General features: G+C 55.0%; 7 protein-coding genes across 7 annotated transcripts; 2 read left to right on the forward strand and 5 right to left on the reverse strand.

The window, feature by feature from the left end:
* Positions 1-600: 600 nt before the first annotated feature.
* PG994_004158 (glutamine synthetase-like protein) lies at positions 601-3,361 on the forward strand (the record flags this gene model as incomplete). The annotated part of the gene is made up of 3 exons (XM_066855567.1): positions 601-1,710; positions 1,767-3,110; positions 3,206-3,361. 3 exons carry the CDS (start codon positions 601-603, stop codon positions 3,359-3,361), a joined length of 2,610 nt encoding a protein of 869 aa, XP_066717734.1.
* A 903-nt stretch (positions 3,362-4,264) lies between these two features.
* PG994_004159 (chitin deacetylase) lies at positions 4,265-5,110 on the reverse strand (the record flags this gene model as incomplete). The annotated part of the gene is made up of 1 exon (XM_066855568.1): positions 4,265-5,110. One exon carries the CDS (start codon positions 5,108-5,110, stop codon positions 4,265-4,267), a length of 846 nt encoding a protein of 281 aa, XP_066717735.1.
* A 2,092-nt stretch (positions 5,111-7,202) lies between these two features.
* Positions 7,203-8,483, reverse strand: PG994_004160 (uncharacterized protein; the record flags this gene model as incomplete). The annotated part of the gene is made up of 1 exon (XM_066855569.1): positions 7,203-8,483. One exon carries the CDS (start codon positions 8,481-8,483, stop codon positions 7,203-7,205), a length of 1,281 nt encoding a protein of 426 aa, XP_066717736.1.
* Positions 8,484-9,045: 562 nt separating this feature from the next.
* Positions 9,046-10,123, reverse strand: PG994_004161 (uncharacterized protein; the record flags this gene model as incomplete). Its single annotated transcript, XM_066855570.1, has 3 exons — positions 9,046-9,722; positions 9,884-9,913; positions 10,048-10,123. The coding sequence occupies 3 exons, from the start codon at positions 10,121-10,123 to the stop codon at positions 9,046-9,048; spliced, it is 783 nt and encodes a 260-aa protein (XP_066717737.1).
* Positions 10,124-10,600: 477 nt separating this feature from the next.
* PG994_004162 (uncharacterized protein) lies at positions 10,601-11,260 on the forward strand (the record flags this gene model as incomplete). The annotated part of the gene is made up of 2 exons (XM_066855571.1): positions 10,601-10,783; positions 11,006-11,260. 2 exons carry the CDS (start codon positions 10,601-10,603, stop codon positions 11,258-11,260), a joined length of 438 nt encoding a protein of 145 aa, XP_066717738.1.
* Positions 11,261-11,740: 480 nt separating this feature from the next.
* PG994_004163 (MSF1) lies at positions 11,741-12,309 on the reverse strand (the record flags this gene model as incomplete). The annotated part of the gene is made up of 2 exons (XM_066855572.1): positions 11,741-12,262; positions 12,289-12,309. 2 exons carry the CDS (start codon positions 12,307-12,309, stop codon positions 11,741-11,743), a joined length of 543 nt encoding a protein of 180 aa, XP_066717739.1.
* Positions 12,310-15,982: 3,673 nt separating this feature from the next.
* PG994_004164 (uncharacterized protein) lies at positions 15,983-16,683 on the reverse strand (the record flags this gene model as incomplete). Its single annotated transcript, XM_066855573.1, has 2 exons — positions 15,983-16,329; positions 16,401-16,683. The coding sequence occupies 2 exons, from the start codon at positions 16,681-16,683 to the stop codon at positions 15,983-15,985; spliced, it is 630 nt and encodes a 209-aa protein (XP_066717740.1).
* Positions 16,684-16,869: the final 186 nt, after the last annotated feature.

Here is a 16,869-nt window from a genome sequence, read left to right on the forward strand (position 1 = left end):
CCTTCTTTCTCCGTATGTTGATAGGTTCAGGTTACACCGTACAAGGAAAGCTTGACGTGTTAGATCGCTAAACCCCGCGTCAGCACCACCGAAACGGTCTGTTTAGGTCCCGTCGCCCGTCGCCCGTCGCCCATCGCCCTATATGCACTGTTCGTAACCGTCGCTTCGATCTTCAATGGAATCAGAGGCATATTGGCAGCGCCAAATGCCAATATCTTGGTGGAAGATCTCGCGCGCGCCCTCTGAGAAGCATGTGATGACAAGAGCTAATGCACAATGTGTCATCCAAAATCAATCAAGGGGCCCTGTGTTCCCCAATCACAGCCAGCACTCATCGGAGCATCTTCCAGCCGTCTCGCAAACACCTTCTGAAGCCACACAGATGTACATTAAAAGGCAAGGTATGTAAGCACACTTCAAGCCGCTTTTGGTCACAGCCAACTAACTAGTATGGAAGGACTTCCTGTTGTCCCTAATAGTCAACACTGTCAAATCACTCAAGTCTTCACAATCGGATGAAACGGATCCATCTCTGGATTGGCAATTCCACCTATAGAGGGCTCTTAACACACACACACACACACACATACCAAAGCTGCCATGGATCTCAAGGCGCTTCGCAATGCAATCCGCACCACGCCCATCGTGGACAATCATGCCCACCCCCTGCTCAAAACCGAACACCAGGCCAAGCACTCGCTGCTCTCCATAGCCACAGAGGCGAATGGAGACGCTCTCGGCGACACCCGGTCCAGTCTCGCCCACATACGGGCCGTGAACCAGCTGGCCGGGCTGCTGGACACCGAGCCGACCTGGAACGCCGTAGAGTCGGCTCTGAAAGCAAAGCGTCATTCGCAACAGGTTGCCGGCTCGTCCGGCGATTGGACTGCCTGGGTTCAAAACTGCATGCAAGGCATCGAGACCATACTGCTCGACGACGGGCTGGACAGCGGCGACGAGACCCACGACTACGCTTGGCACGACCAGTTCGTCACCAGCAAGTGCAAGCGCATCGTGCGGATCGAAGCCCTGGCCACGGATCTCATACGGCGCTGCGTGGCGACCATGAAGGGGGAGGAGGAGACTCGCACCGTCTTCTTGACGATTCTGGCTGACTTCGAGCGCGAGATCAGGCGGTGCTTGGCAGATCCCGAAGTCGTGGGCTTCAAATCCATCATATGCTACCGCGGGGGCCTCGACGTGCCAGGCATAACGCAGGTGCAGACGAGCGCAGCTGAAGAGGAGCTGGTCGGAATCATGCAGGGCGGAGAGTTCATACGACTTCAACACAGAGCGCTGAACCATTTGTTCGTCCACTCCACGGCGCAGCTCATCGCCGAGGGCATTTCCGAGCACAAAAAGCCGATCCAGTTCCACACGGGCCTGGGCGACAACGACATCGTCCTTACCAAGTCGTCGCCCTCGCATCTGCAGACCTTCATCGCCGACTACCCCACGGTGCCCATCGTTATCCTGCACGCCAGCTACCCGTGGACCCGAGAGGCTGGCTACCTGGCGGCCATGTATCCCAACGTCTATGCCGACGTGGGCGAGGTGTTCCCGTTCATCAGTCGCCAGGGGCAAGAATCGGTTCTGAAACAGGTCCTCGAGCTGTGCCCGTGGTCCAAGATACTCTGGAGTACGGATGGCCATTGGTTTCCAGAGACATATGTGCTGGCCACAACGCAGATTAGAGACGTTCTCGAGACGGTAAGATTCTCAGTTCTCAATACCCTACTTACTAGAATGCTTCTAACGCGAGACAGACTCTCTGCGACCTCGTCCGTGAAGGAGATTTGAATGAGCAGCAGGCTCTTCAACTGGCACAGGGCGTTCTGTTCACCAACTCCAAGAAACTCTACAACCTGCAGACCGAGACCACACTGCCCAAGCCAGAGTCGATTTCAACGACCACCCTTGTGAACTCACAATCTGCTAACAAATCATCGACCCAGTCAAAGCGCGACGTCGCCAAGGTATTTCACGAGACCGGCAGCAAATGGCTGCGTCTGGTATGGTTCGACTACACCGGCAGCACCCGCTGCCGCGTCATCCCCGCGAAGCAAGTGCTGAAGTCACTCGAGAGCGGCGGGACCTGGACCAACACCATGGCCGCCTTCGGCCTGCTCCAGAACGACATGCCGATCCCCCAGATCACGTCGACGGGCATGTACCGTCTGGAAGTCGACTGGGCCTCGCTAAGAGCGGGCCCGGCGCCGCGCCACCTGAGCTGCTTCAGCGAGTTCCGCGAGCCCGACGGCGCCGAGACTCTGCTGTGCCCGCGCACCCTGCTGCGCACCGTCGTCGAGCGGGCCGGAACTAACCAAGGGCTGACCTTCCTGCTCGGCTTCGAGATCGAGTTCGTCGTCATGGAGCGCAACCGGGCCCCGAGCGCTAAAGAAAACGAAAAGTTCCTACCCCTGCAGGGCGACGACGGGCACGCCTGGGCCATGGCGCGGGTCCTGGCCGACACGGGCCGCCCGGGCAGCTTCAACACGGTCCTCGACGGCGAGCTGGTCGACGCCCTGGCCGCGGCGGGCATCGACATCGAGCAGTACCACGCCGAGAGCGCGCCGGGCCAGTACGAGATCGTGCTGCCGCCCCTGTCGCCGCTCGAGGCGTGCGACGCGCTGGTGCACGCGCGACAGATCATCGAGTCCGTCGCGGCGCGCCACGGCTTCCGCGTCACGCTGCACCCGAAGCCGTTCGCCGCGAGCTGCGGGACGGCCTCGCACGTGCACATGTCCGTTGCCTCGTCCTCGTCCTCATCCTCGTCGGGTGGCGACGATGCCCCGCCGCAGGTGTACGAGCCATTCTACGCCGGCATCCTGCGCCACCTGCCCGCCGTCCTCGCCTTCACGTACAGCAGCCCGGCCAGCTACGAGCGCATGCTCGACAGCTTCTGGTGCGGCGGGCGCTGGGTCATGTGGGGCCGGCAGAACAAGGAGGCGCCGCTGCGGCAGTGCGGCGGCGAGCCTACGGGGACGGGCACGGAGACGGGCAGCAGCCACTGGGAGGTCAAGTGCCTGGATGGGTTGGCCAACCCGTACTTCGCGGCCGCGGCGCTGCTGTCGGCGGGCTGCTTGGGCGTCGCGGCTGACGAACCTATGGTTTGGAGGGACTGCGCGTCGGACCCGGCTAGGCTGAGCGAGGCGCAGCGGGGGGAGTTGGGGATCACGGACATGTTCCCGCGAACTTGGGGGAGGCGCTGGCGGCGCTGCAGGCGGATACGGCGCTTCTGGAGCAGTTGGGGGCGCCTGAGTTCGTGCAGCGGTACGTCGATGTCAAGAAGGCCGAGATCGGGTTCTTGGGGGGGCTGGAGGAGCGCGAACGGCGGCAGTGGATTATGGAGAGGTACTGATGAAGAGAAACTGGTCTGAGAGAAAAGGGTTTTTGCTCTTCTTCTTCCATGCGAACTGTAATGGTCGAAACTGCAGCAGCTTCTCTGGTCTGGATGCTTCGATGGACATCATCATGTATCTATCTTAGCGATTACAGTTATTCTCCGCGTGCCGGGGGGATTTCGAGTAAGGCCCGCATATGAGCATCTGCCTCCCGTTCTCCTAGCGTGGGCTTGCATGAATCGAAGGATGATTGAATGACAGAACACAATCTCATCCGAACGCCTCGGGTTTCTTCTTGACGCTTCCTCCCGTCCAAGGATTCTCCCGTTCAAGCATGCTCCAGGTTCATGTATGTCATTACTTGGCCAATCCGACAATTGCCGCAGTGAGCGCAGTAGCGTGGTAGAATTCAGTTCTGCCATCTGGCCAAGTCGTCCAATCCATGAGTTCGTAGGAGGCATCAGGCATGTATGTGATTGAGTTGGAAGATGCGTTGACTTCAGTCAAACAAAAGTGCATTCTGGTTCGTGAGGAATGCGGAAAGGTTATGCAGCGATGTCACATCATTAGTCTACGCAATATGCATATAGGCTAATTTGACCCAAGAATCCAGCCTATCTCAAGCGGGCGCGAGTCAAGGACTTGCAATTGCTTGATGCCCTCCTTTGACTCCAGACTACAGCTCTTATGCGCCGCCATCTTAACTCGTGAAATCGCAAAGACCAGAATTCGGATTAGAAAACAACGTTCCGAACACGCTATTTTGTCTTATCCAGCCCAACTTTAGCTCAATCTCACTTCTTTCGCGTACGCTGATCTAAGAATTCGGCGGAACGAAACCTCCCATCCAATCACACTACACGGTCTGTACATCCCTTATGCTGCATGCACGAACTTTACATCTCTCATCTCTCATCTCTCTACTGCCAAGCCTGGCCCGTGGTAGGATTCCGGTACCAGTTCCCGACGGGGTCGCCGAGGCACTCCCCCATGGTGACGAGCTGGTAGCCCAGCTGCCGCGCCGTATCGATGAGATACTGCGCGAGCTCGTGCACAGTGCGCTCATGGATGTCGTGCTCGAGGCTAATAAACGACGCCGTCTGCGGGTCCGCCCCCGAGAGCGCCGACGAGTAGATCTGCCGTGCGCGGTCGTAGTCGCCCTCCCAGTCGAGCGTGTCGACGTTGTAGTCGGCGACGTGGTAGCCGAAGCTGCCGAGGTCGGCCATGCAGCCGGCCCCGCACGACGTGTAGGGCGGGCGCAGGTACGTGGGCACGAGGCCCAGCACGGCGGCGAGCGCGGCCTCGTTGTTCTCGACCTCAGCGCGGCGCTGGTCCGTGGTGAGCGGTTCGAGGTCCGCGTGCGTCCAGGTGTGGGAGCCGATGTGGTGGCCCGCGGCGTGCATACGGCGCAGCGTCGCGGGCATGCCCGTGGCCTCGTCGGTGATGACGCCGTTGCCGTTGCTGCCGACAATAAAAAAAGTCGCCTTGACGTTGTTCTGGTCCAGGATGTCGAGCAGCGCCGGCGTGTAGGGGCTGGGGCCGTCGTCGAACGTGATGGCCACCCGGTTGGGCAGGTTGCACGTCGTGATGTCCACGCCGTAGGGCAGGCTGCCGATCTGCGGCCGCGGCATGTTGCTTGTGTCCTGCCGGGGCGATACACCCGGTGACGTTGACGGGGACAGGGGCTGCGGGAACGCGAGCCCGCTGACCTGCGAAACGGTTGCTGCTAGTAGCAGAGGGCAGAGGAAAGAAGGAAGGCAATTCATGGTTGTGGGAGCTCCTGTAACTTTCTTAGGGTATCGACAGGGAAGGAGACACACAGGATAGACAGTGAGATATGGGATGCTTGCCGGTAATGAGAAAGGCTAACGGCAATGTCAATGTCAGACTGGGGGAGGGGTATTATCGAGACTCTGGTAACAACGGTTCCCTGATCCCGTGGAAGACGGGAAACCTTGAGCATATTTATAGTATGGCTTCCATCGTAGACCCCCGTGTTAGGCGGTCTCGGAACGGATACCGCTTGGCCAGTTGCACTTGCAGAGGCAAGTTAGTGGGTGGCATGGGCAGTGAGCTCGGTCAACGACTTAGACCGGAGAATGCATATGTATATCCATGCATAACGCAGGTGAAATGGGACGACGAGTCGCCCGTTGGTCCAGACCATGGCAACAACCCACGAGTATGCCATAGTCTCATCACGCAATAATGCAAGTGGTCTCTAGGGAGGGTAGAACCAATAGTGCAGGGTCCGGTATAAGGGTCTGACGTCGTCCAAGTCCATCCTCGTCCCATTCCATCTGACGCCGAGATCAGCTTATCTGACCTCGATCACGCGCGCGGGGAAGAAGCAATGTTATTGTTCGGTGCCTGCCTAGGTGGCATGGAGGGGTGAGAGTGAGATGACGAACGGGCTCACCCAGGGATACGAGCAGACACTGAGTCCCCCCCCCCCAAGTCGTAACCTGGCTGTCGGGTGGGCGTTTTGGCGATGGCATCCATGGCAAAAGCCCGCGGATCACTTTCCCGGGTGTGGTGTGGCAGAGTTAGCTGGAGCTACCGGCCAGGTGGATCATCCGTCCAGAATATGTGCCGAGTCGGACGGGTGCAGAGCTAGGGAGCCAAATATGCAGACTAATAGTCAACATTTGCTGCCTGCTGCGACACCTTCCGGTGCTGGTAAGAAGGCTGTAGCATGTCAACCAACCGGTAGAGCAGAACGGGTAGGTAGATGGCTGCATCTTAGATGGTCTGGATAACCTTACCACACCTTTATTTTTTTCATGGCTTGACGCTTGACTCAATAGTGTGCTGTATGTATGTAGATGAAGGCGGGGTTTTGTCATGTACGCAAACCGGTTCGTAGATTTTCCCTTCTTTCTTTGCTAATGCAGGTTGCTATTGCAGGTAATGTCCGTGACCCGGTTTCCTTGTCGTACAGACCGATATGAGGCTGCGCCACTACCGGCACTGAGGAGAAGGCGAATTACTCGGCAGGCGATGCGAGTAATTAGAGCCGCCTTCTGTCAAGTAGGCGAGCATAGCCTAGTCAGAGCTGCAACGTCGTGAACATGAAGAGCCCAGATTCAACAACACGCAATAATCGCAAGGATGGAAGATCGCAATAAGCGGTCAGCAGTAAGCGAGAAAGAAATGCAACAGCCGTATCATCCGTAATCTGGGAGTTGCGCTACGTTACTGAAGTAGGTAGCTGTTGTATGTTCGCCAACGATGCTAATGCACCGCCCATCGCGAATCTGCACAGCTTTTGGGGAAAGCTGCAAGGTGACGCCCGTACTCTACGCTGTCCAACCCAACCCCACAGAAGTCCGAAAACCATCGCCGCCGAAGGCCCGTTGGGTGTGTGCCCAGACTTGTGGCGGCAGGCATCATCTCTAGGACGGGCAATGATGCGATGGGCTGACGTCTTGGCGGCGGATGGGGCTGATAGCGACAACAACAAAGATACGTCCTGTCTCACATACGAACAGAAGCTAGTGACGTAGCATAACGGACATGCATGCCTCTCATGAAAGGCCAGAGAGGCACATTGTGACAGAATTAATTTCGATGTACAGCAGTCCAGTCACCAGGGCAGCCTAGCCGATTCGAAGGGTGAATAGGAGGGAGAGAGGGGATCAGTCAGCTGAGTCGATGGAAATTGGGTCACTTTCTCGGGTTATGAACCGAGTAATATAGGGTATGCAGCCCGCCGTCGCTCGGTAAAATGCGGAGACGGGAAACCACTGCGAGATAGATTGAAGGAGAGGGCACACTGTCTTGGATCGGTGTCCAGTCTTGTCTTTTGGTTCTGATTGTCCCATGAGATGAGCCTATCCATACATAGGTCTGAGTAGTTTAATCGAAGGTAGTCTTCTTGCCTTGTGCCTGCACCATGCCACCAGTAAGGTAGTTTGCAACCTGTTCGTCGCCGTAGACCTTCTTGGGTGCTTTTGTAGGCTCTGGTCTCCTGGGGAGCGCCGACCTTCTCTCCGGGTGCACGTCGCCGTCGTCACCATCCGGCCGCTTGCCCCTGGGTGCTTGCTGATCCCGTGGCCTGTCCTTTCCGTACCGTTTCTTGTACCGGACCTGGTCGTCTTCGGCAAACTCGACCTTCAGCTGCCGGCCGTGAAGCCGGTTGACCCACCACTTGCGCATCTTGAACTTCTTCTCGGCCGGCTCCCCATCTGCCTCTGCATCCTCCGCTTTGGACTCCTTGAAGTCGTCCTCGGTCTCTATTTCCTCCTTGATCCTGACAAAACCCTTGACGCCCCAATCAGCGGCCTCGGGCTCCTTGAACTTGACCCAGCCGTAGCCTTTGCATTTCCCCGTGTCCTCGAACGTAGCCACCTTGACCCAGTCGATCTCGCCGCACTTGTCGAAGTTGTGCCGGAGGTCGTCCTCGGTCGTCTGGAACCCGAGGTTGCCCACGTAGATCTTGCGGCTCGGGGCGCTCTTCTTGGCCGCGGCTGCGGCGCCATTGGCACCAGCAGCGCCGTCGGCGTACCCACCATCTGCGGGAGCGTCTGCTTCGGCCTTCTTCTCCGGCCGTCCCTCAAAGTTGGTCGCCTTCTTTATAAGCACGTTGCGGCCGTTCAGTTCCGTCTCGGTGAGCGAGAGCGCCGCCATTGCGGCCGCCTCGGTGTCGAAGTCGACGTAGGCGAAACCTCGGTTCTGGGGACCGGACGGCCGCGGGCCACGGGGTGGTGGCGCGTTCTTGCTCGTCGGCAGGTTGACTCGCGTGATGTTCTCCTCCTTTATCGCGCCGCCCGAGCTGTCGACTATCCACTGGAAGAGTTCGGGCCTCGTCATGGAGAAAGCCAAGTTGCCTATCCAGACGCCCCATTCGGAGCGATTGGACTTCTTCTCGCCTTTGCCGGCAGCTTTGCCGCCCTTGCCGGCGGGCACCTCGAGGCCATCATTGGGCTCGGCTTCGTCGTCGCTTGCAGGTTTGACGGGTAGCGGCTTGCCCTTCTTGAGGAGACGTTTCGCTTTCTTGGACGGGGGCTCGGGGAGTTGCAGATCGACTTCGATTTGGTCGATCTGGGACTTGCGCTTCCTGGACGGTGATGTAGGGGCCCTCGACTCAGGCTCTGGTGAAGAAGAGTCTGAAGAGTCTGAGGAATCTCTGGGCGCCATCTTGACAAATTTCAGCGAATCCCACGAAAGAAATTCAATTGAAAGATGCGCGACTGTATGTTTGATCAGTAGTGTCGATCAGAAGGTACTGGCGCTTTGCAAGTTTGGGTGCTTTCCAAAAATTCTCTGGGGCTGATTAGATAGCGCTCAAAAAGCGATTATGCAGCATGCGAAGTGGCCCCACCACTGAACCAATCACAAAAAGGGCGGCTCTGCCCCCGGCCCCGTGCTTAACTGAAGCATCTCACAAGTAGCCCTTCTGTATGATTTCTATACGTGTATTCCAGTTAAACAATGGACATCGTCAAGAGCATTGCCGAAATTGTCCGCAAGCTTAGCTGTTTTCTCAGCACTATTACGATGCCAACTACCGATCGTGTCAATACCAAAGTGCTCTCTAACCTTAGCTTCCATGCTTAAATCAATCAATCATACCTATTGGTGGCAACCCCTTTTGTAACCGTATAATTCATTTCTCATAGCTCGATCCTTTCCCTTCGTACGTACAATAGATAGGCATACAGTTTCCCAAGAAATCCAGCTGGCAAATACACAGTCTCCGCTACCTTCCTTCCTCTCTAAAAAAGCTTCTTGGACCCTCCTCCATCCCTTCACTTCTGCACCACCCCCAATCCCCATCCTCCCGACTCATCACAACCTCGTCCACCGAGCCCACCCGCTCCCGCACGATCTGCTCCCCATTCACCAAGTCATTCTCATCCGCCCGCTTCCCCGCCTCGGCCTCGTCCTGCGCAATGCCCGCCGCCACGTGCCGCGCCACCAGCCGCCGCCGCGCGACCGCGAAGTCGACCTCGACGAACCAGCGCTGGTCCATGAGCGCCGCCGCCGAGCGCCAGGGCTCGCGGTCCAGCGTCAAGTAATTGCCCTCGAGCACGACGACGCGGTGGCCGGGCAGAATCACAATGTCGTCCTGCTTGGGGTCCTTGACGGCGTGGTCGAACGAGGGCGCGTGGATCGGCTGCCCAGACGTGATAGAGTCCGGGGCCCGGAGCGCTTGGATGAGCTTGAGGTAGGCCGCGCCGTCAAAGGTGAACTCAGCGCCCCGCCGCGCGTGCGCCTGCGCCGGGTCCGGCATCGACGACAGCTGGGCGCGCGTCAGGTGGTAGCCGTCCATGGGCACGAAGGCGGCGACGGGGACTGGCTCGGGGACTTCGGGGTGTAGTGTTGCGTGGCGCGCGTTGAGACGGTCGGCTACGATCTGGGAGAGCGTGGTTTTGCCTGCAAGAACGAGTAGAGGTAGGTAAGTTAAAGAACAGTAAACGTCTATTGTACAAGACTCCTAGAAGCGCATGACCCCATGTTGCTTCCCCTGAGTGGAGGGTATTCTGTTCATGACATGTGTGGGAACGAAAGCCGGGGTGCCGAAGTAGGTAACGTACCTGAGCCGGGGATGCCAGCTATCGCAATTACTGTAATGCCATGTCAGATCTTTATATTTATCTCAGTCTTTGCGACCATGGATCAAGCTTGTTTGCCGTTTCTATGGAAAGTGAAATCAAATGAAACGTGATTTCATCGAGTTGCCGAAAGGGGGGGGACTCACAATAGCGGCGGTCCTCTGTTGTATTCTGGAAACCCTCCCAGGCCTTGTCTACTAAACGAGTGACCTGCTCTTCCATCCTGGGCGATCTGGATCTAGCAAGCAAAACGGTACAATATGGTAGCAATAGACAGGCGTAGTACTATATAGGTATAAGAAGAAATAAGCAGATGACAGTCAGTATAGCTTGGCCAAGATGAGTACCTGGTATGCTTCGTGAATTACTTAGTTGATGGTTTCTTTCTGAGCCCCCAGCTGTCGTTGCAACTTGCTCCCAGCTACGCCTGCCCCTCACCAGTTCACCCTCTAAACCCAAACCCCACTAATAGGAGCCGCTCAACTCTCCACGCTGATGTCAATTCTGTCGCCATCTAAAATAAGCATTTCTTCTCTATGAGGCCGTTACCCACAGTCACGCGACAATAGTTCATTTTATTCTCTCTCGCCCTGGGCCTGCTTGTGAAAGAACGGAGGACACGAATAAGATCTAAGTTGAATTGATGTAACATACATCATCAAGCTCCACCTGCAACCCGGACATAGAAGCCAGAAGAAAATGTCGGACCTGGAGTCGGACCTCTTCTCCATCACTTTAGCCGACGATGAAGAACACGACCCCGAAGCCGGCGCCAGTACCACGGCCACGGATCCGACGCCGCCGGCAGATCGGACGGGGCAGACCGAAGAGGAGTTCCAGGCAGTGCGGAGAGGCTACAGGATCAAGGTCGAGAATGGAGATGTGAGTGTTTTTAGTTCTTGTTTTTGTCCCCCCGATCCCGATATCCCCGCGCATTGCCAACGCATCAATATGTCTCCATGATATGACTACTCTCTGGTCTGTCTTCCCTGACTCCCTGATTATCAACCCATTTCCCCCCAACAACCGCATAAGCCATCCCCCAAGTGACTCATCCTTCCTGGGAAAAGCAACAAAGTAACTTATGCATTATTTTGATTCAAGATATGGAAAACCATCAAGTTGCCATTGGCGCCACAGCCTAAGAAACACGAAACCCAGGAGCTGCTGCATGCCGTCGAGGAGCTGTATTTCTTCCGCCGGTTTGACGAAGGCGCCGACTTTGCGCGCAGGGCGCTCGGTGAGGAAGAAGCAGAAAGTGAGGCGAGGTTGGATGCCGACACACGCAGGTTACTGAAGCACTACGAGTCCCGGTGTAGAGAGCGGTCAGCAGCCGCTAAGGGTACTCCTAGTACTTAGTTGCAACAGCTGTGGATGGCGTACATGGTGCTTGGCAGACACGACACCTACCTATCTCTGCATATAGATTATAGAAGTCATACTATTGATAGATACGCGGCACATGAGCAGCAGGTGGAACTTTGAGGGGCATATTGGCAGAGTTGAGTAGAGTCAACATTACTGATTGTCTAATTCTATGTATGTCTAAGTACTTCGCAATTCTCAAAGCTCGGCGGTGTGTTCAAGGACAGTGACCCCAATATGTCGCTTTCCACCGTAAACCAATCAATTGGTGGGTATTGTAATCCATGTAACGCCGAAACTTTTCTTTCGTGGAATCAAATCCTCTGAAACGCCATCGCCAAATGCAGTCGTCTATCGTAGTTTTCTTGTCCGGAGGAGGGTACAGCTGCCGGCGCGCTCTCACGTGCTTGCAAGAGGAGAGGCGGCGGACGGGTTTTGTGTTGCTGTAGAGAATGAGGAGAGGCCATGGGCATCTCAAGCCATCATGAGCTGCCCGCTCTGCTCGCGCTCGCGCTCCTCGGCAAAAGCCCGTCGGCTCATGGCGAGGACGCACTCGAAGCCCTCCTTGCCCTTGACGGCGTTCTCGCGGAAGCGGGTGACCAACGCGTCCTCGATGTTGTTCTTAATGCGCTGCCAGCCGCCGCAGAGCGCCGTTATGCGGGCGTCCTGCACGAACTGCGTCTGCTTGCCGTTAAGGGGCTTGTAGACGACCGTCTCCTGGACCTTGACGAGGTTCGACATGGTCAGGTTGTGCGAGACCATGGTGACAGTCTTCTCGGCCGGGTTGACGTACGAGGTCTCGAAGACCTGGCTCGTGTCGGAGCTGCCCAGCAGGGACTGCAGCCATTTAGGGGCGGACTGTTGGCACGTGATGAGACGTTCGGTGCGCAGGATGCCGGTTTCGGGGTCGACGCTTCGGTTGAGGGTGTCGACGGCGATGACATGGGCGGACTTGTCGTTCCAGGGACCGTATTTTTGCCAATTGGCAATGGATACCTCCTCCAGGAGTAGTTGAAGGTAACCGAGTTGGAGAAGACCTTCATCTTGGCGGTTGTGTAGAAGGTGTGTGTGTGTTTGATTGAGTAATCCGAGATGAACTCGAAAAGACCCCGAGTGGAAACAACAAAACCGACCGAGGATTAATTGGTCAGTCAGACTGTTAATGTGTTTTGAGTTGGATTCTACTTGGTGGCCGGAGATCCGGCAGACGCGGTGTTGCTCTGTCTTCGTTTTCTTACTCCAGTGGAGATGCAGGCAGAAAGTGAGTCAAGGATGAGAACCCAAGTCTGGTCTATTGCCGATGATAGGAATAGTGGAAAACGACGGGAATGATATCGAAAAGAGTATCAACAGAAAACCGTCGGTCCGTCGCCAGATGTTTATTGGTATATAATGAACGTGTGTTTGTTATTGGCGATGGGAAAGAAGAAAAAAGATCAAGCCCAATGTGAAGATTAATCAATGTGAAGAAGTGGCAGGGGGGGTCTTGGGGAGGGGGGGACGAGAAGCTAAAAAGGCTATTCTGGAGAAATTTGAAATCCAACAATGCGGGCTTTACTTTTATCAGCGATAACGCATTGGCTGCCAGCGGTATGGTTAGACACAATCAAATCAATCACCTTGGCCCGAAAAATTTCAGTTGGAGTGCGACGGTTTCTTCAAATTGGGGGCTTGGGGGCCGATGGGTGGTGACATGGCCAGGCCTGTGATTGGCCCGCATCCGGTAAAAATCGGAGGCGCTGATACCGGCTCAGGCTCAGCTGGGCCTAGCTTGCCACCCTCCCAGTGCCTCATGCTTGCGCATTTCTGCGCATGTACTTTGTTGCTTTCGGGCCCAACAGGGAGGACCAGACGAAAGTCCCTGGAAGCCCCCCCCCTTGGTGCTTGGCTTATGATTCGCCCCGCCTATCCGGTTTCCCCGTGCCACCGAGCAAGCCTCGACCACGGCCGATGACGGAAATCTGGAGCATGACCGTCCACCAGATCGCCTCGGCTCTCCTCTCGCCCTTTCCAACCATCCAACCATTGAAGACCCGGATCTGATAATCGCCAGCCTTGCCCTATTGGATCATTAGGGTCTTCCTGAATCGCACTCCGATTATTCGCTCGCCAGTTGCATTCTCCAGTAATCTGAGGATAGATGATGACTTATGACACATGCACTGCAAGCTGAAGCTTCATAGCTTCCCAGTACCTGCACAGGGTAGCTTTCAAGGGCACTTTCCACAATTCGCCCAGAAATTCGCCTGCTCGCGTGACCACCGCCAAAACGATGGTCAAACTGTAAGGTTGGTGTTATTCGCCCGCCATCTTATCTGAGTTTTTGGACTTCGTTTCCAACCTTCACCATTGTTCTCGAAGGGTACGAGCATTGCGAAGCGCAGCTGGCCTTGATATCAAACTTCTAGGTTCGCGTCGGCTTCGGATGTGTAGCATGAATCGTGAAGAGGCGTGCACGTGCTCCCCCTTCGCCCGTGTTTATCATGGCCAATTGATGGATGGCCTTTGATTTCATTGACAAATTACTATCCGAATTTCAACTATCGATCAGTCGACTGAAGGTTGCTTACTTACGCAAAGATACAGCAGTCAAATTAGATCAACTATGTACGTACGCATTCTGCCAGGGGAGGAGCAAGAGAAAGTATTAGGTCACGAACCACCTCGTGTCACAGAGTCGGCGGGCGATATTGCGCCTGGCGCGTTCGCTCGTCCACACAAGAGGTCATAGCTTTCCGTACCGAGAATTTCAAGTTGTGCCTTGTTTTGCAATTCGAATGTAGAAGATCACAACTTCGTTGAACTACTACTGCCGGTTTCAAAAATTGATTCTTTTCAAGAAGGCAAAGGGAAAAGAGGAAAATGAAATAAACGCATCTGATGAACCAAAAAAAAATTATGTTGCCCACTACTGGAATCGAACCAGTGATCTCATCATGTCGTCGGTCAGAAACCTCCTACTAGTGATGCGCTTTACCACTAAGCCAAGCGGGCTCTTGAAGTTGAAGAAAATGTGCTTATTGTAGTACTGAACTTGTACGTACAATAAGCTGGTAGTGGAGCCCCAGCAGATTGCGTTCCCTACTTTACTAACCAGCTGTGCTCAAATCGAATTCTGATATTCATTATAATAATTCTCTAACTATACTGAATTAATCCTCGTTTTCCCTATAGGCTCTACAAGTGCCTGACTAGTTCATGAAAGCTACGGAGCATGCCAGGCGCCTCGGTCGCAGTAGGTTCGGAATGCAGCAAAAGGGATATGTATCGCATCCGGTCGAGCAAAGGGGGAAGGAAGTATAAGATTCATAGCTCGTCTGCTTTTTTTTTGTGCTGGCACATCATGGCCCCCCTATATCACGAGCCAATGGGACCATGGAGACTCTCGTCGCTTACCTAGCAAAGCATAGTCCTATATTGTGACTCGAAGAGGCAGATGAACTTGGGCGGATGTGAATTGAGCCGCATCACCGTAATATCCCCAAGACGTTTTCCGCGAGGGATATCGGCCTCTAGCTTTCCATAAGTCTTCCTATGTTCGTATGATCAGAGTTCCACTGGAGGACCTATGTTGACCAAGGAAACAACGTCATGGTTATCTGACGGTATTCGGCATTCTATGGCATTATCTGGCCACCTTGAAATGTGTGCCATGGATGATACAAGCGGTTGCAAGCAATTGAATTGACGTCGGAAGACATTTCTCAGTAGTCAAAATGGCCTATGAAGGAGGGAAACGCATCGGAAAGGGGGGTTGCTGGATACTGGCAAAGGCTGGCGTATCACACTCTGTATGAGACACGGCTCACGGGAGATGGTGCAGCTTCTCATAGAATCTTGTCGCACGTTTGCTCAGTTAGCTTGCGCCGTCCCTCTCATGTTTCCAATATGTAATAGTTTGCTGAACTACGTCTGATATCCCAGACGCATTCCTTAACCACCACTAAACTACCACTACCGCCTCAGTCGTAGGCTCCATGCGCCCATAGGCCCTATCATTGGACTGCAGCGCGGAGCCGGTTACGAGCTGTCCTCGGTATGTCACACGCTGCGTCTGTCGGGGTCGTCGATGAACGCTTTGCCATTATTATGCCGGGTGCTCAGAGGGATGGCCTGAATCAGCACTCCATCCTTCGTCTGTATATGATTATGCCAGTAGCTAGGAATGCTGCGAGGCTCGGGACATATAGACATCATCCCAGCAAGATCTAGGTAGGCTATGGTGAAAATTCGACTTTCAGTGTGGTACTACCGGTCCTTAGGAAACCAAAAGTATACTCAAGTTTAAACAGTGGTATCCCTGAAAAGACTCCAACATTACCATGGAAACATGTAGACACCTCGGAAGAAATCGGATTCATGTTCATATGCCACGGCAGACACAGCTTGAGGTTAACGGTTTTCTACGGGAAAAGCCCACTTGCAAGCTGTACAATATCTTCACCCTTTACTGCAACCTGCACCCGCCCCATCTAGTTTGCAAATATACGTATAATACTTTAAACATCATGGATTCATTGCATTGGGATACTCTTGGCTACACGGATAGCGACAAAGAGTCGGTATCCAGCGAAGACAGCAACACAGATTCCGGCAACGAGCTGGGTAACATGGGACTGGCACCACAAGAGCATCCCCAACAACAACAACAACAACAACAACAACAACATCAACGACAACCATTACAGGAGATACTATGTTGGTTGGCAGCGTCAGTTACGCGATACTTTGTCGAGGAGCGAGCACAACGCCAACGAAACGCAGAACATGAGCGCACTCGAGCGTCCGAGGCCCGGGCAGAAGCGCCTTGTCAGAACTGCGGCTCATTGCCTCCGTCGTCCGCCGAGCGGAGCCATCCGCGCTGGAGCCGCCAACAGCGAGACATCCAACAAGAGAGCTGCCGGTGCTGTTGCTGCTGCAACACCATGGTGCAGCAAAGACGGCCAGTCGTTCGTACATCGCGCAGACCGCGCTCTGCGCCTCCAGCCATACGCGAAGCCCTGACAGTCGCTGATGAACCTCTTGACGCGAAAGGAAGGGAGGCGATAGTACACAGCGAGAGCCTCTCCCAACTTCCAACTATAGTCATGGATACCCCCCAACTGCCGCCACGCCACACCTGGTTACAACTTACAGACAAAAAGGAGGTGGTGGCACTGCGTAAGGACCCCCCTCTTAGCCTCGACGATAGGGTTGCTCCCCGACATACTCTGGGGCTCCTGAGTCCTGTTCGACTGGTTTCCGCCTTCTGCATCCTCGCTGGTACAGGCGTCTTCCGATCTCGAAGCCCCTGGAAAGGGGGCTATCTCGGCGTCCTCCTTGCGGGCGGGCTTGCCTACCACGACGTGCTCTTGGGCAAGTTGGGATGGACGACGTGCGGGTTTGATTCCCTCCTTGAGTGGATCTACTAGGGGCATGCCGCATTGGGTGGTGGCTGGCGGCATCAAGTCTCTGATATAGAAATACATGTAATCATACAGCCCAGTTCAGGGGTGGCATGGAGTTGAGAACAAATGCAATCTGCTTCCAATCTAGATGCACGATTTGATTCATCAACTCTTCACTCACTTGACGTTTAACTTCCACTACTTCGTATCTAATCA

This window comes from Apiospora phragmitis (genome assembly GCF_038363925.1).
Source record: "Apiospora phragmitis strain CBS 135458 chromosome Unknown utg000005l:1.0-4161743.0:1.0-4166827.0, whole genome shotgun sequence".
NCBI lineage: Eukaryota > Fungi > Ascomycota > Sordariomycetes > Amphisphaeriales > Apiosporaceae > Apiospora > Apiospora phragmitis.